Source organism: Ctenocephalides felis, unplaced genomic scaffold (assembly GCF_003426905.1).
Source record: "Ctenocephalides felis isolate EL2017-DRISC unplaced genomic scaffold, ASM342690v1 CF-g0.4_SCAFFOLD_03571, whole genome shotgun sequence".
Taxonomy (NCBI): Eukaryota; Metazoa; Arthropoda; class Insecta; order Siphonaptera; family Pulicidae; genus Ctenocephalides; species Ctenocephalides felis.
Window position 1 is genome coordinate 48,431,103 of NW_020539725.1, and position 20,003 is coordinate 48,451,105.

Below are 20,003 nucleotides of genomic sequence, written 5' to 3' on the forward strand. Positions count from 1 at the left end.
TTACTTTAATTTTGATGACATTAAATTACCAATGACAAATATTATACCTAATATCCGTAATTCTATATTTTCAGAGACTGGATGTCCAACGCCGTTATCAGCACTACAAGTATATTGGCCACTATCTTTTTCGCTCACTGAAACTATTTGCAAAGTATTATCTGGTAGCAATCGATAATTATCTTTTGTTCCATCCACCTAGAATGAAGATACAAAGTTGAAATTCTTTTGTTTCACTACAACATTGAGTTCAATTTTCATATAAGCAAAGTCTGAATTGAACACTGATCAACTCAATTTTCGGCTTGACTAAATTAAATGTAAACTAGCATACATTAGAATAACACGCCAAAATATAAGCATAAAGGTGTATCTTTGTCAATATATATATATATATATATATATATATATATATATAAAAGATTTTACAACTTTATTTTCTTCAACCATGACACAGTTGGAGTTGGTTTTCCAGAAATTACACTACAATGCAGTTCAGCAACACTACCCTGTTCAGCGTCAACTCGGGTAGAAGGCACAAACAATCGTGGTGGTGTATTATCTAATAAATAAATAAAACAGTAACTAAATAATCAATATTCAATATTACCATTCTAATTTGATCATTTTAGACTCGAGAACTAAAGAATTCATTAGGAAATTAGAACTCTTGAATGCCACAAAGTTACTTGAATTTTTGAAAAATTCAAATTGTAAATTATTATGAATTAGAAATAAAGTTGGGTCCGGCTACATATAACATAATCTGTATTAAAATGTTTGCAAAAACAAGTAATTGAAATACTTTTCATTATCATGCACATTAATGTATTCCAAATTATTCAGCAATTATTAATAAGAAGAGTGGAATTTATACATACCAGTAATGTTAGGTGCAACTGTAGTTAATAATTCAGTAAGATTGCTTAATTTACTAGGCATAGTACATATGATACTACATCCATTTTGACAGCATTTTGCTGGACCCCGACATTGAGCGTCTGTATGGCATTCACGAGAACATCTATCTTCCTCATGTCCAGCAACAAAACTGACTGGACAAGATCCTGGTTTGTTTTCTAATGAAATAATTATTAAAATAGATTTATTCTTCTACATTTATTCTAAATAAAAATATTTTTATTTTAATAAAGACATAGCCTATGGAACGAAACTTACCGAGCCGACATTCTCCAATGAAAATTGTTCTACCAGAAACTTCATCTCGTTGCAAGTCTATTCCGCATGAACTTCCTTCGTGACAGCGGATATCAGAACAAGGATCAAAGCATGAGCATTGAACACAATTATTTTTATCCACAGATTTATGAATACCGTAAGGACAACGTAATTCTTCACACGATCGATCGTCATTGATGCAATTGTTAATAATATTCTCTAAATGAAAAAAACAAATTAGCAATCATTAAATCTTCTTAAAAATACAGGTCAAACCGTAGTAATGAAATATCGTTAAACATATTCAACAAATAGACAATAAATTCGCCTCAAATTATATTTTATGAAGCCAAAAAATTAGTACATTGTATTCCTATTCTCAAACCAATTTCAATAAAGTTAAATTTTCAGCCTGTGTGACATAACATATAATAAAAGAAATAACAGTTACCTTCAGGTCGTCTAACACAATGACTTTCACAGAGCTCTTCACTTTCAAATCTGTTTGGATTGCCCTCGCACCCTCCATAGACAAATGCTTCGCATCGTTGTGTTTCATTGTTGAAATACCAAGATGGTATGTGGAACGAACATGGTCCAGAGGAAACAGGATATGAACAGGCATCTGCTGATGTGTTGTCTCGAGACAGTGGCGCCTACCACCCAGAAAATTAATGTAAAACACAATCCAATGGTAGTAAACATTAATGTACAATATATAGAAAATACTATTTTTTTTTTTTCAAATGTAAAAGATGTCTATAGACAGCTGGAATGCATATATATATGCATTCCAGCATGCACATAGTTAGATAAAGGTGAATAATAATAACTAAAGGTAAAAGTAAGTAACAATACTAAAAAAAAAATTGATGTTAATGTCATTAATAATAATATTTTGTTAGTAAAAGATCATTGCTTTATCTATTTTATGTGAGCTATATATTCACAATATAAAATATTCAAAATTCAAGATAATTTCTTGCAATCTCATATTTAATAATCTTGGCTTATATCATTTATATAGTTATTATTAGATATAATTGAAATAATCAAATAATTAATAAATACCACTGTTGCATAGTGAATAGCATTTGGATCAGGTCCCCTGTGGCAGACATGCATGCATTCACGTAATGTGTTGAAACGATTCTGGTTTCCCTGACATCCTCCGTAGTGGAACTTGTTGCAGGTGCCAGATCTCGCGTCATAATACCACTGCACTACATATGAATCGCACGGACCTTGTTCGGCAGGCAAATTACATGAATCTACAACATTTAATTGTATGAAATGATAATTAACAAATGGACATGAAAAAAAAATGTTTACTTTATTTTGACATATTTTGAAGATCTAAACTTTTTTTCAAAGCAATCGTACTGCTTTAACTGCATAAAGACGAAATATCAAAGCGCGTAAGCGTCGCGTCGCCGTCTAACACGTAAACATTGGTACGGAACCCATAGGACTGTAAACCAAATTCATACTTATTGTTAAAATATCTATAAAATATCTGATAATTTGATGTGCATAAGTCTAATGATCATTTTTGACCGCCAAATGGCATTTTTTTTTACTTTTTTTATTAGTTCTCCGAAACCGCTAGACCTGCCTTTATGAAAATTTGATCGGTTCTTCACCTTGTCAATATAAGTAAAATGTTTTTTGAATTATTAAAATCGGACGCTCCGTTCTCTTAAAAAATGAGTTACTGTTTTTGGCACTTTTTGCCCCGTATCTTTGGAACGGCTAGATCTGCCTTCGCGAAAAACTAATCAGCACGTCTCCTTATCAATACGAATCGAATGTTTTTTGAATTATTCAAATCGGTTGATCCGTGTTTGCGAAATTGTCGACGAAAATTTGTATCCGCACATACATACACACACGTACATACATACATACATACACACACACACATACACACATACATCCATTTTTTCTAAGGTATGCCAAAATGTTCAGAAACCTTTGAAACGTAAAGATATATAAAAATTTTCATTTTCGATTTTTTTGCGATTACTATAACTTGCCCTACGGGAGTTAATAAAATACATACTTTTTGTATTTTTGAGGAATTTAAATTATTATACATTTTGCAATCGCAATTATGCAAAAGTATTTATTAAAATAAAGGAAAGTACGTATATAAATGTTTTAATATGGATTTTTGTACCAAATATAATAAAATAGACTATTATAATTACCTCTGGAATATACTGGCCGAGTATTTTCCCTTTCCCTTTCTCTTTCTCTTTCCCTTTCCCTTTCCCTTTCTCTTTCCCTTTCCCTTTCTCTTTCTCTTTCCTCCCTTTCACGTTGCCTGTCGATATTTTCGTCGGGTTCCCTTCGTTCTGGTACATGGCGAGGTTCTTCGGGCATCCTATCAGAACACCTTTGCAGACATGACAATTCGTCTAAGAAATTATTTCCATTGCCACCACATCCTCCATAGTAAAAACCTCTGCAATGTTTGGCTAGAGTGTCATAATACCAACGTTGAGTATAATTATGACATTCTCCTACAAGACTTGGTAATGTGCAAACATCGCGGGCTGTAATTAATGCATTTAATTTAGCATAACAAATTATACTAAAGAAAACAGGCGCACAGTGTTTAAGTTTATGATCTATTATATGATTTGTGCAGAATTCTAAAAAACCTCACATTGTAAAATATTTGTTTCATTGATTAAAATTCTACATACCCTTTACAGAAGGACAGTAATGTTCGCAATCATCGCGTGTAGCAAAATTGTTCTCATTGGCGCCACAACCACTATAGTAGAATGGAACACATCTCTTCTGATTGGTGTCATAAAACCAACGAGATTCTTGTTCTTCGCAAGTGCCTTGTTCTCTTGGCAAGTAACAGTAAGCTAAAGGCCACAAAAATATGTATTTATATTTACATACATATACATAAAAACCATATGTTTTTCAGGACAGGTATTATTAATTGTCATTGTCAAATTTTTGAAGTAAAAGACACTTTTCTCTCAATGGTTCCTAAAGAAGGAAACATCCCATATTCCAAAAAAGTTGAATAAAAAATTTAAAAATTATGTAAATAATTTTCGGAATAAAAAAGGAGGCTTTTAAATGGCAAGGTAAAATGCCTCTTGCTTCAACTTTATTTCTTTATTATATACCAACGACATTATAAGGTGCAATCATACGAGGTCTGTTCAAAAAGTACCCGGAATTTTCGTTTTTTCAAAAAAATATTTATTTATTCGTCTACATTAATGTGGTCCCCTTCAAAGTAGTCCCCCCCAGATATAATACACTTATGCCAGCGTTTTTTCCAATTTTCGAAGCACCCTTGATATTCACTTTTTGATATGTCCTTGAGCACTCTCAGCGATTTTCTTCAATCGAGGAAAACCGCCGTCCTTTCATGGGTCTCTTCAACTTTGGGAATAGGAAAAAGTCACACGGAGCCATATCTGGTGAATTTTTTGCACTTTGCAACACTTTATTTCATTTTTTACGCAAAATTTAATACAAATTCTTTGACTTTTCAATTCTTCCATTGTAAAAATCGCCGAGCTCAGAAAAACACGTCGAACCTTAGCGACTACCACAGACAAAGTAAACAGTGAATATAGCTGAAAATTTCATCATACTTTTGTTATGTATACCAACACAATAAAAAAAAAATTTTGACAATCAGACACTCCAGACCCGCGAAATTTAATTATTAGTAATTCCGGGTACTTTTTGAACACACCTCGTATATTATTTCTACGGCATTGAATCATATATGACTTATCAAAAATAAAATGAGTAGGTATTACTAAAGTTTCTAATTAGTATACATATATTCTTTCTGATACCTTGAAGAGCTTCTTTTGTTGCACATTTCTGTTGACATGCAGATTCACTAATAAAATTGTTGCTATTTCCTTTGCACCCACCAAAGCGGAATCTTTGGCAACTCTTTGAATTTTTATCGTAATACCACCGCTCAAACGATCCTCTACAAGGACCCTCATCCATTTCCTGATCGCACGTATCTGCAAACAAATAACAGGTTAATAAAAATTTAATATATGCAGCATGCAACCATTTAATATTACTTCAGCAGTTTAATGAAAAAATTAAAACATTTGTGAAACAAAATCAAATGATGAGAAAACCCAGAAAATAAGATCGATAGTTGGCCCTCAATATTTTATGTGGATTATGCATATTTTAGGTGACGTCTAAGAGCAGGGTAGAGCAAAAGGATTACAACAAGCTATAATAATCTGAAAATATGTAAACAGTTCTGGGAGCTCGTATAGATAGACCCAAAAAATTGTCTTTTCATTCATCAAAAAATAGTTCAAAATAGCGAATAGACCCATTCGTTAAAACCAAATAAAGTGCATAATAATAGATAAAACTCGGGTACCAAAACACCTGTCCCTTACAAAGTGGGTCAATAATACAAACAGTTTTAAATTAGGTACTTTTGCTTCTTACCCAATGTTTGGTGACTGACACACAATCCTTCGCATTCTTCTCTCGTTTCGAATTTATTATTGTTTCCTAGGCATCCTCCATATATAAACTGTCCACATTGCTTCCTTTCATTATCATAATACCACATTGGATAATATGCATCGCATGGACCAGTTATCTTTGGCAGCCGACAACGATCTGAAATTATAATAAATATAATACAAAAGTATGCTAAAATATACAATAATATTACGCCTGAAAATCCATCTTGCTAATATTATGTTTTCTTAATATTCCAATTGTTCTAAATCGTTTGATACCGAAATTAAAACAGTATGTGTGGAGATCAAAAATATGTCGGAGAAATTATTAGTAGTAGTTACTTAGCTATTATTAGTTGTCCTATTATTAAATGAAATTAATTAATTGCAATCAATATTTACCTTTGCCTTGGACATCAACACATATATCTTTGCATTCTTCTTGTGAATTGAATCTATTATTGTTTCCATCACAACCTCCATACCAGAAGCGACTGCACCCACCGTATGCGGTATCAAAGAACCAGCGAACGGTGTAATTACGACATGTTCCCCTTTCTTTATCCAGTGCACAGTATTCTAGAAAAGAAAGTATTTCAATTAAATATATACAAATAAATATTTTGTAAATTTCATTTCTTCGTAAATTGATTAAAGTGATTTTTTTTTCTTTTTGGGATTGCATGTAAACAAAAAAAATGATTATGCTATTTTATCGAACATATAAACCCTAAAAAGGTTTTTGTAAGTACATATCTTCTTATATATAAAAATGGATCGCAAAATGTGTTGGTAAGCGCATAACTCAACAACGCCTGGACCAATTTGGCCAATTCTTTTTTTAAAATGTTCGTTGAAAGTCCAAAGATGGTTGTTACGGCGAAAAAAACACTAATAATTGCCGGGAAAACCCTAAAAACAGCCCTTATCTTCTTTAATCGAGTAGGCAACGCAATTTGTAAAAAAAACAATCATCGATGTCATGACATTTTGTGTAGTTTTTGATAATCTAATTTTGAATATATTTATATAAACATAGTAATATCTTTCTATTAATCAAGCTATATTGGCAGCAAAAACATTGATGTAAATTTCAAAATTCAAGAACAAATTACAGGCGAATCAGTTGATTCGGCAAACTAACCAAGACGATCCACTGGAGTTTTTTAAACTCGCTGGATTTGCTAGGATTGTCACCTCACAATCTTCAGTTAAAGGTTGGATCGGCAATTATAATGTTGCGAAATATCGACCAACTATATTCAAAGGATAGTATAGAGCAGAAGATGTTCTCGCACCGCATCCCAATGCGTTTCCAGGCGTTATGGTATCATTAAGTATTTGTGGTATTAATTTAGAAAACCCATGTTTCTCACATGGAAAATTGTATGTTGTTTGTTCCCGTATTGGAAAACCATCAGATTTGTTTGTCTATGCGCCAGGTAATCAAACAAAAAAACATCGTTTTCACAAAGCACTACAATGAAAATTGAACTGATTTTGAATTATGATTTACATTATTAAAATTACTTACTTTAAATGCTTATAGTGTTTTATTTAATATTCTTAATTCAACCGAATTATTACCAGGGGTAACGGTTCTGTTCAGGATAATTTTTGCAAAGAATAGAAAAGGTAGGCACAAAACACCGCCACATTACCATTTTTTTTGACAGGACAAAGTCTGTCGGGCCGGCTAGTATGTATATAATTACCCTCTACATTAATTTACAGATTCAAATACCTTGTGGATATTTAGGTTTGTCAGTGCAACCTTCAAATTTATCACCTCCTGCTTCAGTTGTACCATCGAGACAGCATCCATGTTCGCTCTTTGAACAATCGCATCCCTCGCCGTTCGGTCCTGTGGCAGGGTTCACTCCGTCAGTGCAACAACCAAATTTACTTTCCGCACATCCGCACCCTATTTTAATATTATAGTTGGTTATTTATAATATTTTCATACTCTTATTTATTTGTATTTCACCAAAAAATAATTATAAAACTCCTATTGCAGGGACAGCTTGCTGCTATGCATTATAAACAATGCAAAATCATAATGCTCAAAAGTGGTCTACAGATTCTCATAAACTTTGAATGTGTTATTAGCAAACATTTTTAGAAAATATTGACCGCGATAAATTATGTTATTAAAGCTATTTATTAAATCATGATCTTAATAGTTGATGTAATGTTAAACCAAACGCTAAGACTATTTAGTAAGTTGCCTCCAGCTTTAATTTTAGTTGCAATTGATAATTCGTATTTAACTTTTACAACCTTGTTTGTGTGGTCCTCTGGCTATTGTAATACCATCAGGGCAACAACCAAATTGGTATGAGGAACAGGTACAACCAAAGTAGTCTGGTCCTCGAGCAGGCGCTATTCCATCAGGGCAGCAACCATATGTTGTATAATGACAGTCACATCCCTCCTGGTCAGGTCCTCTAGCAGACGTCGTATTATCATGACAACATCCATAACGGGAATATTGGCAATCACATCCTAGAAATATTAATTTATTTCATTATCTCTGTATGAACTTGAAGACATTTTTTCTGTCCCTAAATAATGAATTCTGTCTCATTCGTTTTCATACATTATTCAAATTTTTTGTTTAATCACATATACAATACATACATTCACACATACCTTCATAATTGATACCACGGGCTGGTTGAATGTTGTCTTGACAACAGCCATAAGGACTTCCCAGACAGCAACCTTCTTCATTTGGACCATGAGCAGGCGTTTTACCGTCCCGGCAACAACCAAATATAGATCTTTGGCATTTTGATAGACAACCTTCTTTTTGTGGTCCAGTAGCTAGGAATGAATATGTTAATAAAGATGTATACATATAAATTTCTATTCAATTTAAAGTTAATCTCTAAATCGATATGTGATATTTTAATGTGATAATTTTCAACATGATAATTTAAAATTTAAATTAATATATCTTTGCTTTTATGCCTAGGATTTAGAATTATTGAACAATCATCCTATAAAGATAAGTCAAGCTTGTTAATAAGTTAAACAATACCTAGAGAAAAAAATCAAAAATATTACATAAAATTAGAATAATCTTATCAAAGAAACATAATAGCTTACCAAATGAAACACCGTCGTCACAGCAACCGAATTCAGAGTTTTGACAATCCTCTTGAGGAACTAAAATTTTATTCAACTTTAATATAAAATGTTTATAAATAAATATAGTTATATAATAAGATAATAACCTGGTGTTGATTCTGTTGTGCAGTCTTCGCAAGTACATCCGGCCATATTTGGACCTTTGGCAAAAGATATTTCATCTGAGCAACATCCAAACCTGTAAATGCAACAAACAAGAAAAATGTTAAAACAAAAAAAATTGTGAAAATAGCACTTATGAAGCACCATTGCTTTAAAAAAAAAAACTATGATGCGTATATATTGTTTTATCCACAAGGAACATTTTCATAATGTAAATATTAATATTAACAACTGTAATTATAATAAGAAAAGCACTGAAAAACTTATATTCTCATATAAATTATATATAAATAAATAAATATATATATATATATATATATTAAACAATAAAAATAATTATTTAATTATATTATAATTATTAGATGACTTACTCTGATTCTTTGCAACCGGGAGCTGCGGTAGTGGGTATGGGACAGCCCTCCTGATCGTTGCCTTGGGCAGCTGTTTTATTATCTTGGCAACAGCCATATAGTGACTCTTTACATATAATTTTGGGGCATCCTTTCTTTGATTTACTTTTGGCTGTTGATATGCCATCTGGACAACAACCAAACTCGGTTTCCAAGCATGTCTTAGGAATAATACAACCTGCGCATAAATTTATTTGAAATCTATTTCTCATATCATTAGAAAAAAAAAATTATATATTACCTTCATCAAATGGCCCTGTTGCGGCAGTTTTATTATCTGGACAGCAACCATATTTTGATGTCACACATTTTGGCTTTTTCTTTGGCCTTGGTTTACATTTTTTCAATTTTCTTGATTTTTTAGTTATTATGTCTAACATTATATTTGGCGTTGTATCCGATTTTTCTAAAACAATTAAAATAGCTATTGTAGAAACTTTTAACTGTACATCTTAATCCGCGATAAAATGTGTTTTCTTTATCAAGCGCAACAAGGTATGAAAAATCTATTCAAAAGATTTAAGATTTAATAAGATTTCTTTTATGATTTTGCAGAATTTTACATGATAATAAAAGGTAAATAAATGTACTTATATAAATTTAATAAAGTTTTGAATAACAAGACGTTTCAAAATTTCGTTTAAAGTTCCTAAATCTTAATTCTTACTAATGAAGTCGATCGTTTACACATATCGGAAAGTACATGGAACTTGAGTTAAGACAAAATTTCACATACAATTAGTTTTATTTATTAGCGATAATACTTAAACTTATATATTTTTATGATGACCATTTTTTTTATGATTCTTCAATTGAATTATTATATTTAAATTTTGTAAAAACATAAAAATGAGTTTTGTCTTACCTGACGTTTCTTCCGTAGTTGACCAAATATTTGTTTCTGACATCTCATCTGTGATATCCGAACTTATTGTTGACTCTGAAGAATCTGTCACAGAAACTGAAGTTTCCGAAGTGAACTCAGTGAACTCTGAAGTAATCTCAGAGGCCTCTGAAGTAATCTCAGAAGCTTCTGAAGTAAACTCAGAGATCTCTGAAGTAATCTCAGTAGATTCTGAAGTAACGTCGGTGGCATCTGATGTGGCTTCACTGGCTTCTGACATTTTTGTGCTATCGGAAGTTGGTGTTTCTTCGGTAAAAACATCGGTAGATAATACTGTTGCTTCGGTAGTTGCATCGGAACTGTCGGTTGTACTTGAAGACTCCACGGTGCTAGCTTCAGAACTTAGTGTAGACATATCTACAGTCGTACTCTTCGACAATTCCTCACTGCTCGTTGATGTTGAGTATTCTATAATAATAAGAATATTGTTTTATATATTACTATATATAAACTAAAAAATCCTGCTTCATTCTTTCTCAAATTACTCAAAACTATATTTCTGATAATTAATACCATATAAGAATAACTAGCATGATCAAAATCTCATTATTTTACAACTATATGTTCGAACATCAAAAATAATGATCAACATATTTTAAATAACATATAATAATACATATATAAGTTGTAATGATGATTTTTCTTGTCTTGATATGTTATTGAGAAAAACAAATATAAATACAGATACAAGTGCTCTTTTTGTCATTACCTGAAGATTCTGACAGCGTAGTTATAGAAAATTCGGCGGTATCAACTTCACCATTAACTTCTGGTGGCTGCGAACCTAGATTGTCAGACACAGTGGACATATAACTGGTTTGGCTTGAAGTTTCGCTTGCCGTTGTTGAATCACTAGTTTCAGTTATTCCATCCGATGAAGCTTCACTAGAATACGATGCTGCGTTCGTTGTAGTATCACTCGAACTAGATACTAGGTCTGATGTACTGTCACTTGTCATTTGACTAGAAATAGTTGACTCATCTGATGTTGATGACATAGTGCTTGATGAATCTATAAAATCAAAGAAAATTTAAAAAAAAAACAATTTATACTAATAATATTTATGCCACGCTTTAAAATGAGATTAGTAACCTGTAGTTTCCGGAGATTCACTAGACAGGCTACTGCTTGAGTCTAAGCTTTCTGAAGTACTTGATTCAGTATTTGATACAGAACTAGATTCCGAAACTGATTCTGTGCTTGTTTCCGAAACTAATTCAGTATTTGATTCAGTAATGGTCTCAGAACTAGATTCAGCACTTGAAACGTCAGTTGAACCGGTAAATACTTCAGTAGAAACATAATCTGATGTCATATCTGCACTTAGAGCAGTAGCAATTTCCGAAGTTAAGTCTGAGGCAATTGATGAAAGTGAAGTGCTTTCCGTGCTAAATTCTGAGTGATCACTAGTTGCAGAAATAGTTGAACCTTCTGAAGTACTAATGGAGCCGCTGGTGCTTTCTGCACCAGAAGTAAATTCTGAAGAAAGTGTAGATTCAGAACTTGATAATGAACTAGTCGCCAAAGATATTTCTGAACTCATTTCTGACGATTTTTCCGTTCTATAACACAACAATATGTTACAGCAAAGAGATAGGACAAAATGTAATACAATTAAACCGCATGTTATTAAATATAAATTATAAATTACCTATTCAATGCTAAATAATGATTATATTACGATACTTACGTGGAAATATCTGATGAAGTAAAATCAGACGTGTCACCAGATCCTTCATCTAGTGTCGAAGCACCAGACCCCTCTGTTGATACTTTGAAAAATAAATTTGTTTACTATTGAGCTAATATACGTTAAATTATGCGCAAAGAATATTAAAGAAAAGTAATGTCGGCATTGTTATTGCAAAAGCAAGCAATATAAAAAAATTGCATAAAGAAAAAAAGAGCATTCAAAAGTGCAGTGTAAAATACAAATTATGGAGAATAAAAAATTAAACAAATATGAAAAAATAAAATTCAATCATATAATATCGAAATAGTTATTCAATGAATTTAAAATTTCCAATAATTAGTACCCATGTATATATAAATACATTACTTACATGATACTTCAGTCGCATCCGACACACCCGCGTCGCTACTTGTGCTATCACTCAACATTAAATCTTCAGAGAACAGCGTTGACTCAGATACCTACATAAGTATTAATTGGTTAAATTCCCTTTTATAAACTACATACATATGCAAATTAGATGTAAGTAGTATTTTGTCTTAAGGAAAGTTCATATCTTTCGATTGGATTTTAAATTTTCAAGATTGGTTTAGACGTTTTTGCAAAAAGTGGACAAAATCTTCAATTATATTTATAAATTTATTTATATTTATATATGTATTTTAAAAACAAGTTACTTACCATTTCGGCTGTTGATAAATCAAATGAGACTAGTCCCAAAGCACCCAAATCTTCAGTGCTCTCATCTGCTCCTTCTTCGTCTTCATCTTCATCTTCTTCACACCACTCTAAATCATCTTCATCTTCATCTTCATACTCTTCTGGACTAACAGATGTTATTGACATAGAGCTTTCTGATGATTCTTCAGTCTCTGATAATGTTAAAGGCGAGTGAGAGCCCACATGAATCACAGAATCTTTAAATAAAAATTTATTAATAGTAATTAATCAAATGGTGAATAACTGCATTAATAAAGCAATTTATATATTAGGTGTACAACTTTGCTTCCGCCGATTTTTCAAAATTAAAAGCTTTATTGCAAAAAAGTGTTTACAGATGTATTATTCAAAGTATTGTCCGTTGCTAGCGGCAACTTTCTCCCATCTTTCCGGCAATTTTCGGATTACGGCTCGAAAAAAGGAGTCCTCTTTTGACACTATCTATGAAGCAATCCATTTTTCCAATTCTTCGAAGGATTGAAAATGTTGATCTGCCAGGCCGTGTGCCATCGAACGGAATAGGTGGTAGTCAGAAGGGGCGACATCTGGGGAATACGGCGAGTGGGGCAAGACTTCCCATTTTAGCGTTTCCAGGTACTTTTTGACCACTTTTGTGGCGTGAGACCGAGCATTGTCGTGTTGGAGAATGTCTTTGTCATTTCGCTCTTGATATTGTGGCCGCTTTTTTTTAGCGCGCTGCTAAGGCGCATCAGTTGCGTTCAGTAGCGATCTCCTGCGATGGTTTCACCCGGTTTTAAAAGCTAGTTGTTCATCTTTGAAGGTTATTTCTCTTCCACCACCATGTTTGTCTTCGACATCAAAAACATCATTTTTTAAACGTTGAAACCACTCCCGACACATTCTTTCACTCAGACCAGCATCACCATAAGTTTCTGAGAGCATTCGATGCGATTCAGCTGCATTTTTTCGAATTGTAACAGAAAAGTAAAACTTCCCGCGAATGGCGAGAATTGGGCACATAAACGGACATTTTCGAGCGTGAATAATACGAAAACAAGAACAACTGTCATTGAAACGGATATGACAATTCGTTAGGCACTGTCCACACTCACTTCAAAGGCATTATCATCTATGTAGTTCAACCAGCCTCAGCCGGTACAGCCACATATCGGAAACGGCGGAAGCAAAGTTGTACACCTAATATATTCGATAATTGAAGCGATAATTGTAGCAGAAAGATAATGTAAATCTAATAATTACCAGTAGTGCATGTTTCATTGCCGCATTCTTCCGATGAAAATTCGATAAGATCCAAATCACAATTTGAAGAAGGAACAACTTGTTCATTTTCCATGCACAGTACTTTTCTTGTTCGTACTCCTCCGCCACAAGGTTCAGAACACTAAAAGTGTAGATTTCATATTATCTGTTCAATGCTATTCAATTCGGATATATAAGCTACAAAAATTCGTATAGATATAAATAACAAGCGTTAAATTATTGTTATTCTAACCTCCGACCATGGTCCAGTAAACCACTCAGCGCCACAAACGGATGGTTCAGTAATGCATTCTTCTTCCTCTGACATTTTGTCTTCAGGTTGACATCTTGATTCATCGATTTTTTTAATCAAATCGTCAACAAACTCACCACAGAAAACTTTTCGTGTACGAACACCTTTACCGCAACGTGCAGAACACTAAAATTTACCAAAACATCTGTTTAAATATTTGATATGATGAATGGCGGATAAATAATGGCGAGTTGCGGTGAAATGTTCCAATATTTAACCAATATTACCAATGTTGGAAATGTGGGTATATGAGAATGTGGAAAAAGCGTGTTCTTGCAATAAATAAATAATTTAAGTATAATATAAATAATATAGTAAAAATGTGGAAAATACGTGTTGTTGCAATAAATAAATAATATAGGTATAATAAATAATATTGCGGAAATCGCCTCCAGAGACAATCTAAATTACCTTAGTCCATTGGGTGGAAAACCACATTCCATCGCAGTGTTCATCAGCGCATGAACGAACAGTTTCTGGTTTACTGTGCCCATGACACATTTCATCTGGATAAATATCACCTGCTGCACTAGCGCAATAAGCAGCACGAGTCTCTTGAGCAGAACCACAAGCCGAACACTAAAATATTGAGAATGTGTATATTAGGCATAGTATGTTATCATAGTTGTAATATTAGAAGACTTTGTGGCAAAAGTGATATTAATTCTCATTTCTCAATACCGAAACCAAAACAGTGATTTAAGAATGTTGACAATTGTATAAGTTTTATTATATTAGCAACTGTAAAAATAAATATTAGCATAAAGTTATATATAGAGAAAGGTTGAAATCGTAATGAAATAATTTAGCCCCTACATGCTATTTGTTAACTTTGTTTTCTCAACGATACAAAGTCATTCTAAATCATTTGACTAGAACAAAATATTCTGGATATACTTTTCAAAAAAAAGAATTTCGCCATAATATGGAAATAATGTTATTATATACAAAAAATACTTGAAGGTAATAAAAGTACAGCTTCCAGTAAAACAAATAAAGGTGCGTCCACACCTAACGAACGAACACGAACGAACATGTCGAACAAGAAAATACAAAGAAGAACGAACAGGAACACGAACGAACGCGAAAAATTCCAAACAAACGCCTCAAAGCAGTGAGGCCTTGAATCTTTTTGTTCGAGGATGTACCGTGAAACGTCAGATTTATTATTTAAAGTGGCGGGAAAGAGCAAAATTATTTAAAGTCATCAAATTTACAAGATTTGTCAATAACAGCAATATCTTATAATAAACACAACATAAGTTAATGCAGGACTGCACATTTTAACATCAAAAAAGAAAAATGTTTGTCTACATTCGTGGTAGCGTCCACACTGCACATACGAGTTCAAACATGAACGAACAATTCCCTTTGATGTACCGACAAGTTGCGGAACATTGCTCGCCATGTTTGTTTATGTTCGTTCGTGATCGTTGTGGCGTCCACACTATGCTGTTGCCGTTCGTTCTGGTACGTTTATTTATGTTCGTTCGTTAGGTGTGGACGCACCTTAATAAACTATGTTCGTCATATTTAAAAAAAAATAATAATAATAAAATGAATTTATTCAAAATAAACGGATGTTACGGAAATGGCATTTAAAACTGGTTTATATTGTATGTTCTTACTCCACTCCAAGCAGATGTAATCCAATCAACACCCTCGCACGGTCTTAAAGTACAATGTTGAGCAGATTCCGGTCTTGGTTCTGGACAGTCCGAATCTTGTAATACTATAATTCGTCCATGGTCATCCCTACGGAAGCATTTGACGTCGCGTCGTTTAGCGCCAGGACCGCACAGTCGATCACACTGAAAAATATAATAAATAAATAGAAATATAGAAGGTATTCGATTTTAATGAATTAGGTCAATTTTCATATAAGCTGATATGAAATTATATGTGCAAAAACTATAATTTAAAATTTACCGGTGACCAAGGTCCCACATGCCATTCAGGACAAATTTCGTCTTGATTGCAAGCCTCAGTTTGGGGTGGTTTATTTTCTCCCGAGTCTAAGCATTGACTGTCATCTACAAGCGACGTTATTCTGTAAAGCAATTATTGCTTATAATCAAAAACTTTTAATAAAACTAAGTATATGGTACATATCACGGTATTACATATATATATATATATATATATATATATATATATATATATATATATATATATATATTTATATATTATATTTATATATTTATATTTATATATTTATATATGATAATAATTTTGATGTTGATATTGGTATTAACTTGTATTGTAAAATAGCTGTTAAGGCAGTTCTTGTTTAGGCATTTAAATTATGTTACCCATTAGCAACAACTCTCTGACAGAAGACTTGTCTTTCCCGAACACCAGATTGACCGCAAGGAGTAGAACACTGCGACCACGCGCCAGGGACCCAGTGAGCAGGACATGGCTCAGTAGAACATACCTAAAAAAAGTCCATATTAGAGAATGGATTGAAAAATAGTCATTAATAGGGCGTATATACATATGCATATAAATAAATAAATATAATGTATTAAAATTATTATGACCTACTTGTTGTTCCTGTGGTCTCTGATTGGAATCACACAGCTCATCAGAAACAATTTGTAAGTCAAGTCGATTTGAGCAAGTCACACGTCGAGTCTGCAGACCGCCACCACAGCTTACTGAGCAAGGTGAAAAATCATCGTACGTCCACGTATAAACATCCGGGTGATTTGGTTTTGCCAAACTGTTTGGAACTGAATACTCGTACCTCACACCCACGTTACGGTCTTGGGTCAAGAGCTATGTGTAGAACATTTGTAATAACATACAATTAAAAATGGTTTTTGTCAAACAACACACATGCTCAAATATATATTTTATATATACTTACAACAATATACAGTGGTTCATTAATAGGACCCAGACAACGAAGCGTATCGGGAGCAGCAAAACCCTGGGGCCAGCGTTCGTAATGCCAGTGGCAGCCCGCGAATGTTAAAACTCTAGGAAACTGTATGCGCCAATTTCCATTTAAGTAATAATGTGCTGTGCTGTTACGTACAGCTGGATAGATAAAATTTTTCATAAATTTGGCTATACCATTTAATAACACATAATATTTTTTAATAATACTGATATAATAATACAAGTGATTGATAGTACTTACCCAAATAATTATTAGAAGGTGCTAATTCTTTTACTTCTATGTTTGTGGCGCCCGCAGGAATTAATAACAAATCATTATAGCCTAAAAATACCATCAAGTGTGATTAACAAGATTGATAAAACTATGAATCCCATATGATATATTTATTTATTTATACCCATTGGCCTGTCTCGTTCTTCCAGAGTGCCCTCCAATGTGCTGCAAGTGGAACCATCGCCTCTGCATATTCGGCATTTATCTTCTCGTGCTGATGATCCTATCATCATATCGCATCCTACTGGCTAAAAATATGAAAAGATTACACAAATATATAATTGCATGCATATTTTACCAAAATATTTCATTTGTTGTGTGCATTCGATAATTTTAAAAATACCACAAAAAATATTAAGCATTTCAGATTATTCTTGTACACATAATACATACAAGTAATGTACCCATTAAATCGAAATTAAGCTACACATTAATAATTTAAATAATTTATAAATTTTATTTATTAATTTAAGCTACGAAACTGAAAAATATTCGAATATCTACAACAGCATCAGGACTTATGTTACCTGGCAAATACCGTTTACACAAACATCAGGCTTTTCATCATCACATCTTGTGCCATCAATAACTTTGAGCTTATGTCGAAAGTAAAATCTATCTCCACGAGGCATGCAGTTCAACTCACAGGCATTCGGAGCTTTTGTATAGGGCACCCATCTGAAATTAGTAAGTTATGTATCTAAAGAAATAGTACATACATATATATGTATGTATGTATATGATTGAAAATATGATCTAACTCTGCAAATATCGATAGAAATATATTGATTGCCCATATACAATATATAATATAATATAATAACCCGTCGGCATCCTCTGACTATCAATCAGTAATCAAAATGCGAGGCATTCAACAGTAATAAACATATATAATAGTATATAATAATTTGAAAATTCGTACTAACTCATATCTCACACCCTCAAAAGGAACTTCGTCGAATTTTGAACATTGTTCTGCTCTGAAATCAACGGAACCGTCGGGGCATTCCTGTAAACAGTATAAAAAATCAGTTATTAGGATGTTAGAAAAATAAACAATCCCAGCCAGACACCCAGATAGATTTGATAAGTAATAATATATAGTAAAACGTTAATCGGTTCAATTTTGTAAAGTTCTACGTTTCTAGTATCTGTTGATAATTGAATAATAAACCACATCTTTATAATATATAACAATAATAAGTATTTATAAGGAGATAACTTTGACGGCACTGATATATTGATCCCAAATATTTTTTTTAGAAAGAATAGCAGAAGATATTGGTCCCAAAATATATTTGTAATATAATGTGGATATATACATATAACCATGATAATTGCTAATTTACAACTAACATTTTTTAAAAGTAAGCAAAATGAGTATTTTAATGCAAAAAGACCGGTGGAATTTAGCAAATGGAACTGTTGGTCAATATCTTTCGTCTTTGTTATAAATTGCTCAAATAATTATTTATATATAGAGAGAGAGGTATATTACGTACATAAAATACGTAGCAATTTCTGAAAATAAAATGTATTAAATAATTAAATATACCTCAGTATTACATGAAAAGTATTTTTTGTCTCCGCCGTCGCAGTATGGCGTTCCATCAGGTCTGAAAAAAAATATTGCATATATATGTGCAGCACTCAACGTTATTTGTTCAATGTTATTAATATTCCATTTTCTTTTTTTGAGGATTTGGTAAATTATTTTTGCTATTAATAACGTTTATTAACTTACGCTATATGTGTGCATTGTCGTGATTGATACGCGACACCTCCGCCACAAGTTCGAGAACACGCTGAAGGTGGGCCCCATTCCCCCCACAGGTCAGGTCTCCGCCCATCACCACCAGGCACTACAAAGCTATCAGGCAGGTAAGCCATCCTCTTGTGCCTCGTCGAGGACTTCATTAAAATGATATTCAAACAATTTTATTGATGCATTCAAGAATTGATTAAAAAATAAAACAAAAATCAAAAGTAAAGACTCAAATAAAGACTCGAAACTGCTGTTAGATTAATTAAATTTTGAATTACCTAACCATTGTTTTTATTTAATCAATGTTTGTGCCTTGAAAAGTATTATATATATATATATATATATATATATATATATATATATATATATATATTATAGTATTATACCAATTGAACCTTGCAGTTAATTCATAATTGCTATTATCAAGAATAATGTGGTCCATAGAAAAACTAAACGATGAACGAATACATTATACTGAACTGTGTAGAATGTATTTATATCTATAAAGTGTAGAATGCAATAAATTATTATCTTCATAAATAATATCAACATTTTCGCTTTAATTAATGTTCAAGATGATACTTATAAATTCTCATGAAATAAATGCAAAAAATTTATTGATACTATTCGAAGAAAAGTACCATTTATATTCTACCATAATGGAGGTTATTCATAAATGTATTATTGAAGTATATGTTTGCAACATATAATATATATATATATATATATATATATATATATATATATATATATATAACAAAGTCTAATAATCGGGCATAACATCAATAAAAAACATGAATTTCTTTCAAAAATTTATTTTAAATCCATACGTTTCGGCTATAATCCTAGCCTTCATTCAGTGGAAACT

General features: G+C 32.4%; 1 protein-coding gene across 1 annotated transcript; it reads right to left on the reverse strand.

The window, feature by feature from the left end:
- Positions 1-19,260, reverse strand: LOC113386190 (papilin). The gene is made up of 38 exons (XM_026623987.1): positions 19,115-19,260; positions 18,926-18,986; positions 18,297-18,379; positions 17,898-18,048; positions 17,495-17,618; positions 17,338-17,418; positions 17,062-17,234; positions 16,737-16,970; positions 16,502-16,626; positions 16,119-16,239; positions 15,818-16,000; positions 14,601-14,768; positions 14,130-14,315; positions 13,877-14,018; positions 12,617-12,852; positions 12,306-12,396; positions 11,933-12,014; positions 11,335-11,804; positions 10,951-11,253; positions 10,203-10,649; positions 9,579-9,743; positions 9,299-9,515; positions 8,912-9,003; positions 8,784-8,843; positions 8,325-8,498; positions 7,953-8,177; positions 7,417-7,596; positions 6,075-6,251; positions 5,653-5,829; positions 5,022-5,201; positions 3,891-4,061; positions 3,390-3,737; positions 2,251-2,510; positions 1,631-1,835; positions 1,180-1,398; positions 882-1,079; positions 456-562; positions 1-198 (listed from the first exon to the last, which is right to left on the reverse strand). Exons 1-38 carry the CDS (start codon positions 19,258-19,260, stop codon positions 1-3), a joined length of 6,960 nt encoding a protein of 2,319 aa, XP_026479772.1.
- Positions 19,261-20,003: the final 743 nt, after the last annotated feature.

Bases quoted from the DNA above. Each gene is read 5' to 3' on its own strand.
- LOC113386190 (XM_026623987.1), bottom strand. From the start codon at position 19,260: ATGGCTTACCTGCCTGATAGCTTTGTAGTGCCTGGTGGTGATGGGCGG. The intron at 16,627-16,736 runs GTAGGTCATAAT...GACTTTTTTTAG, and splicing joins AGAGACCACAGGAACAACAA to GTATGTTCTACTGAGCCATG. The intron at 9,004-9,298 runs GTAAGTCATCTA...TTGCATTTACAG, and splicing joins CCCGGTTGCAAAGAATCAGA to GTTTGGATGTTGCTCAGATG.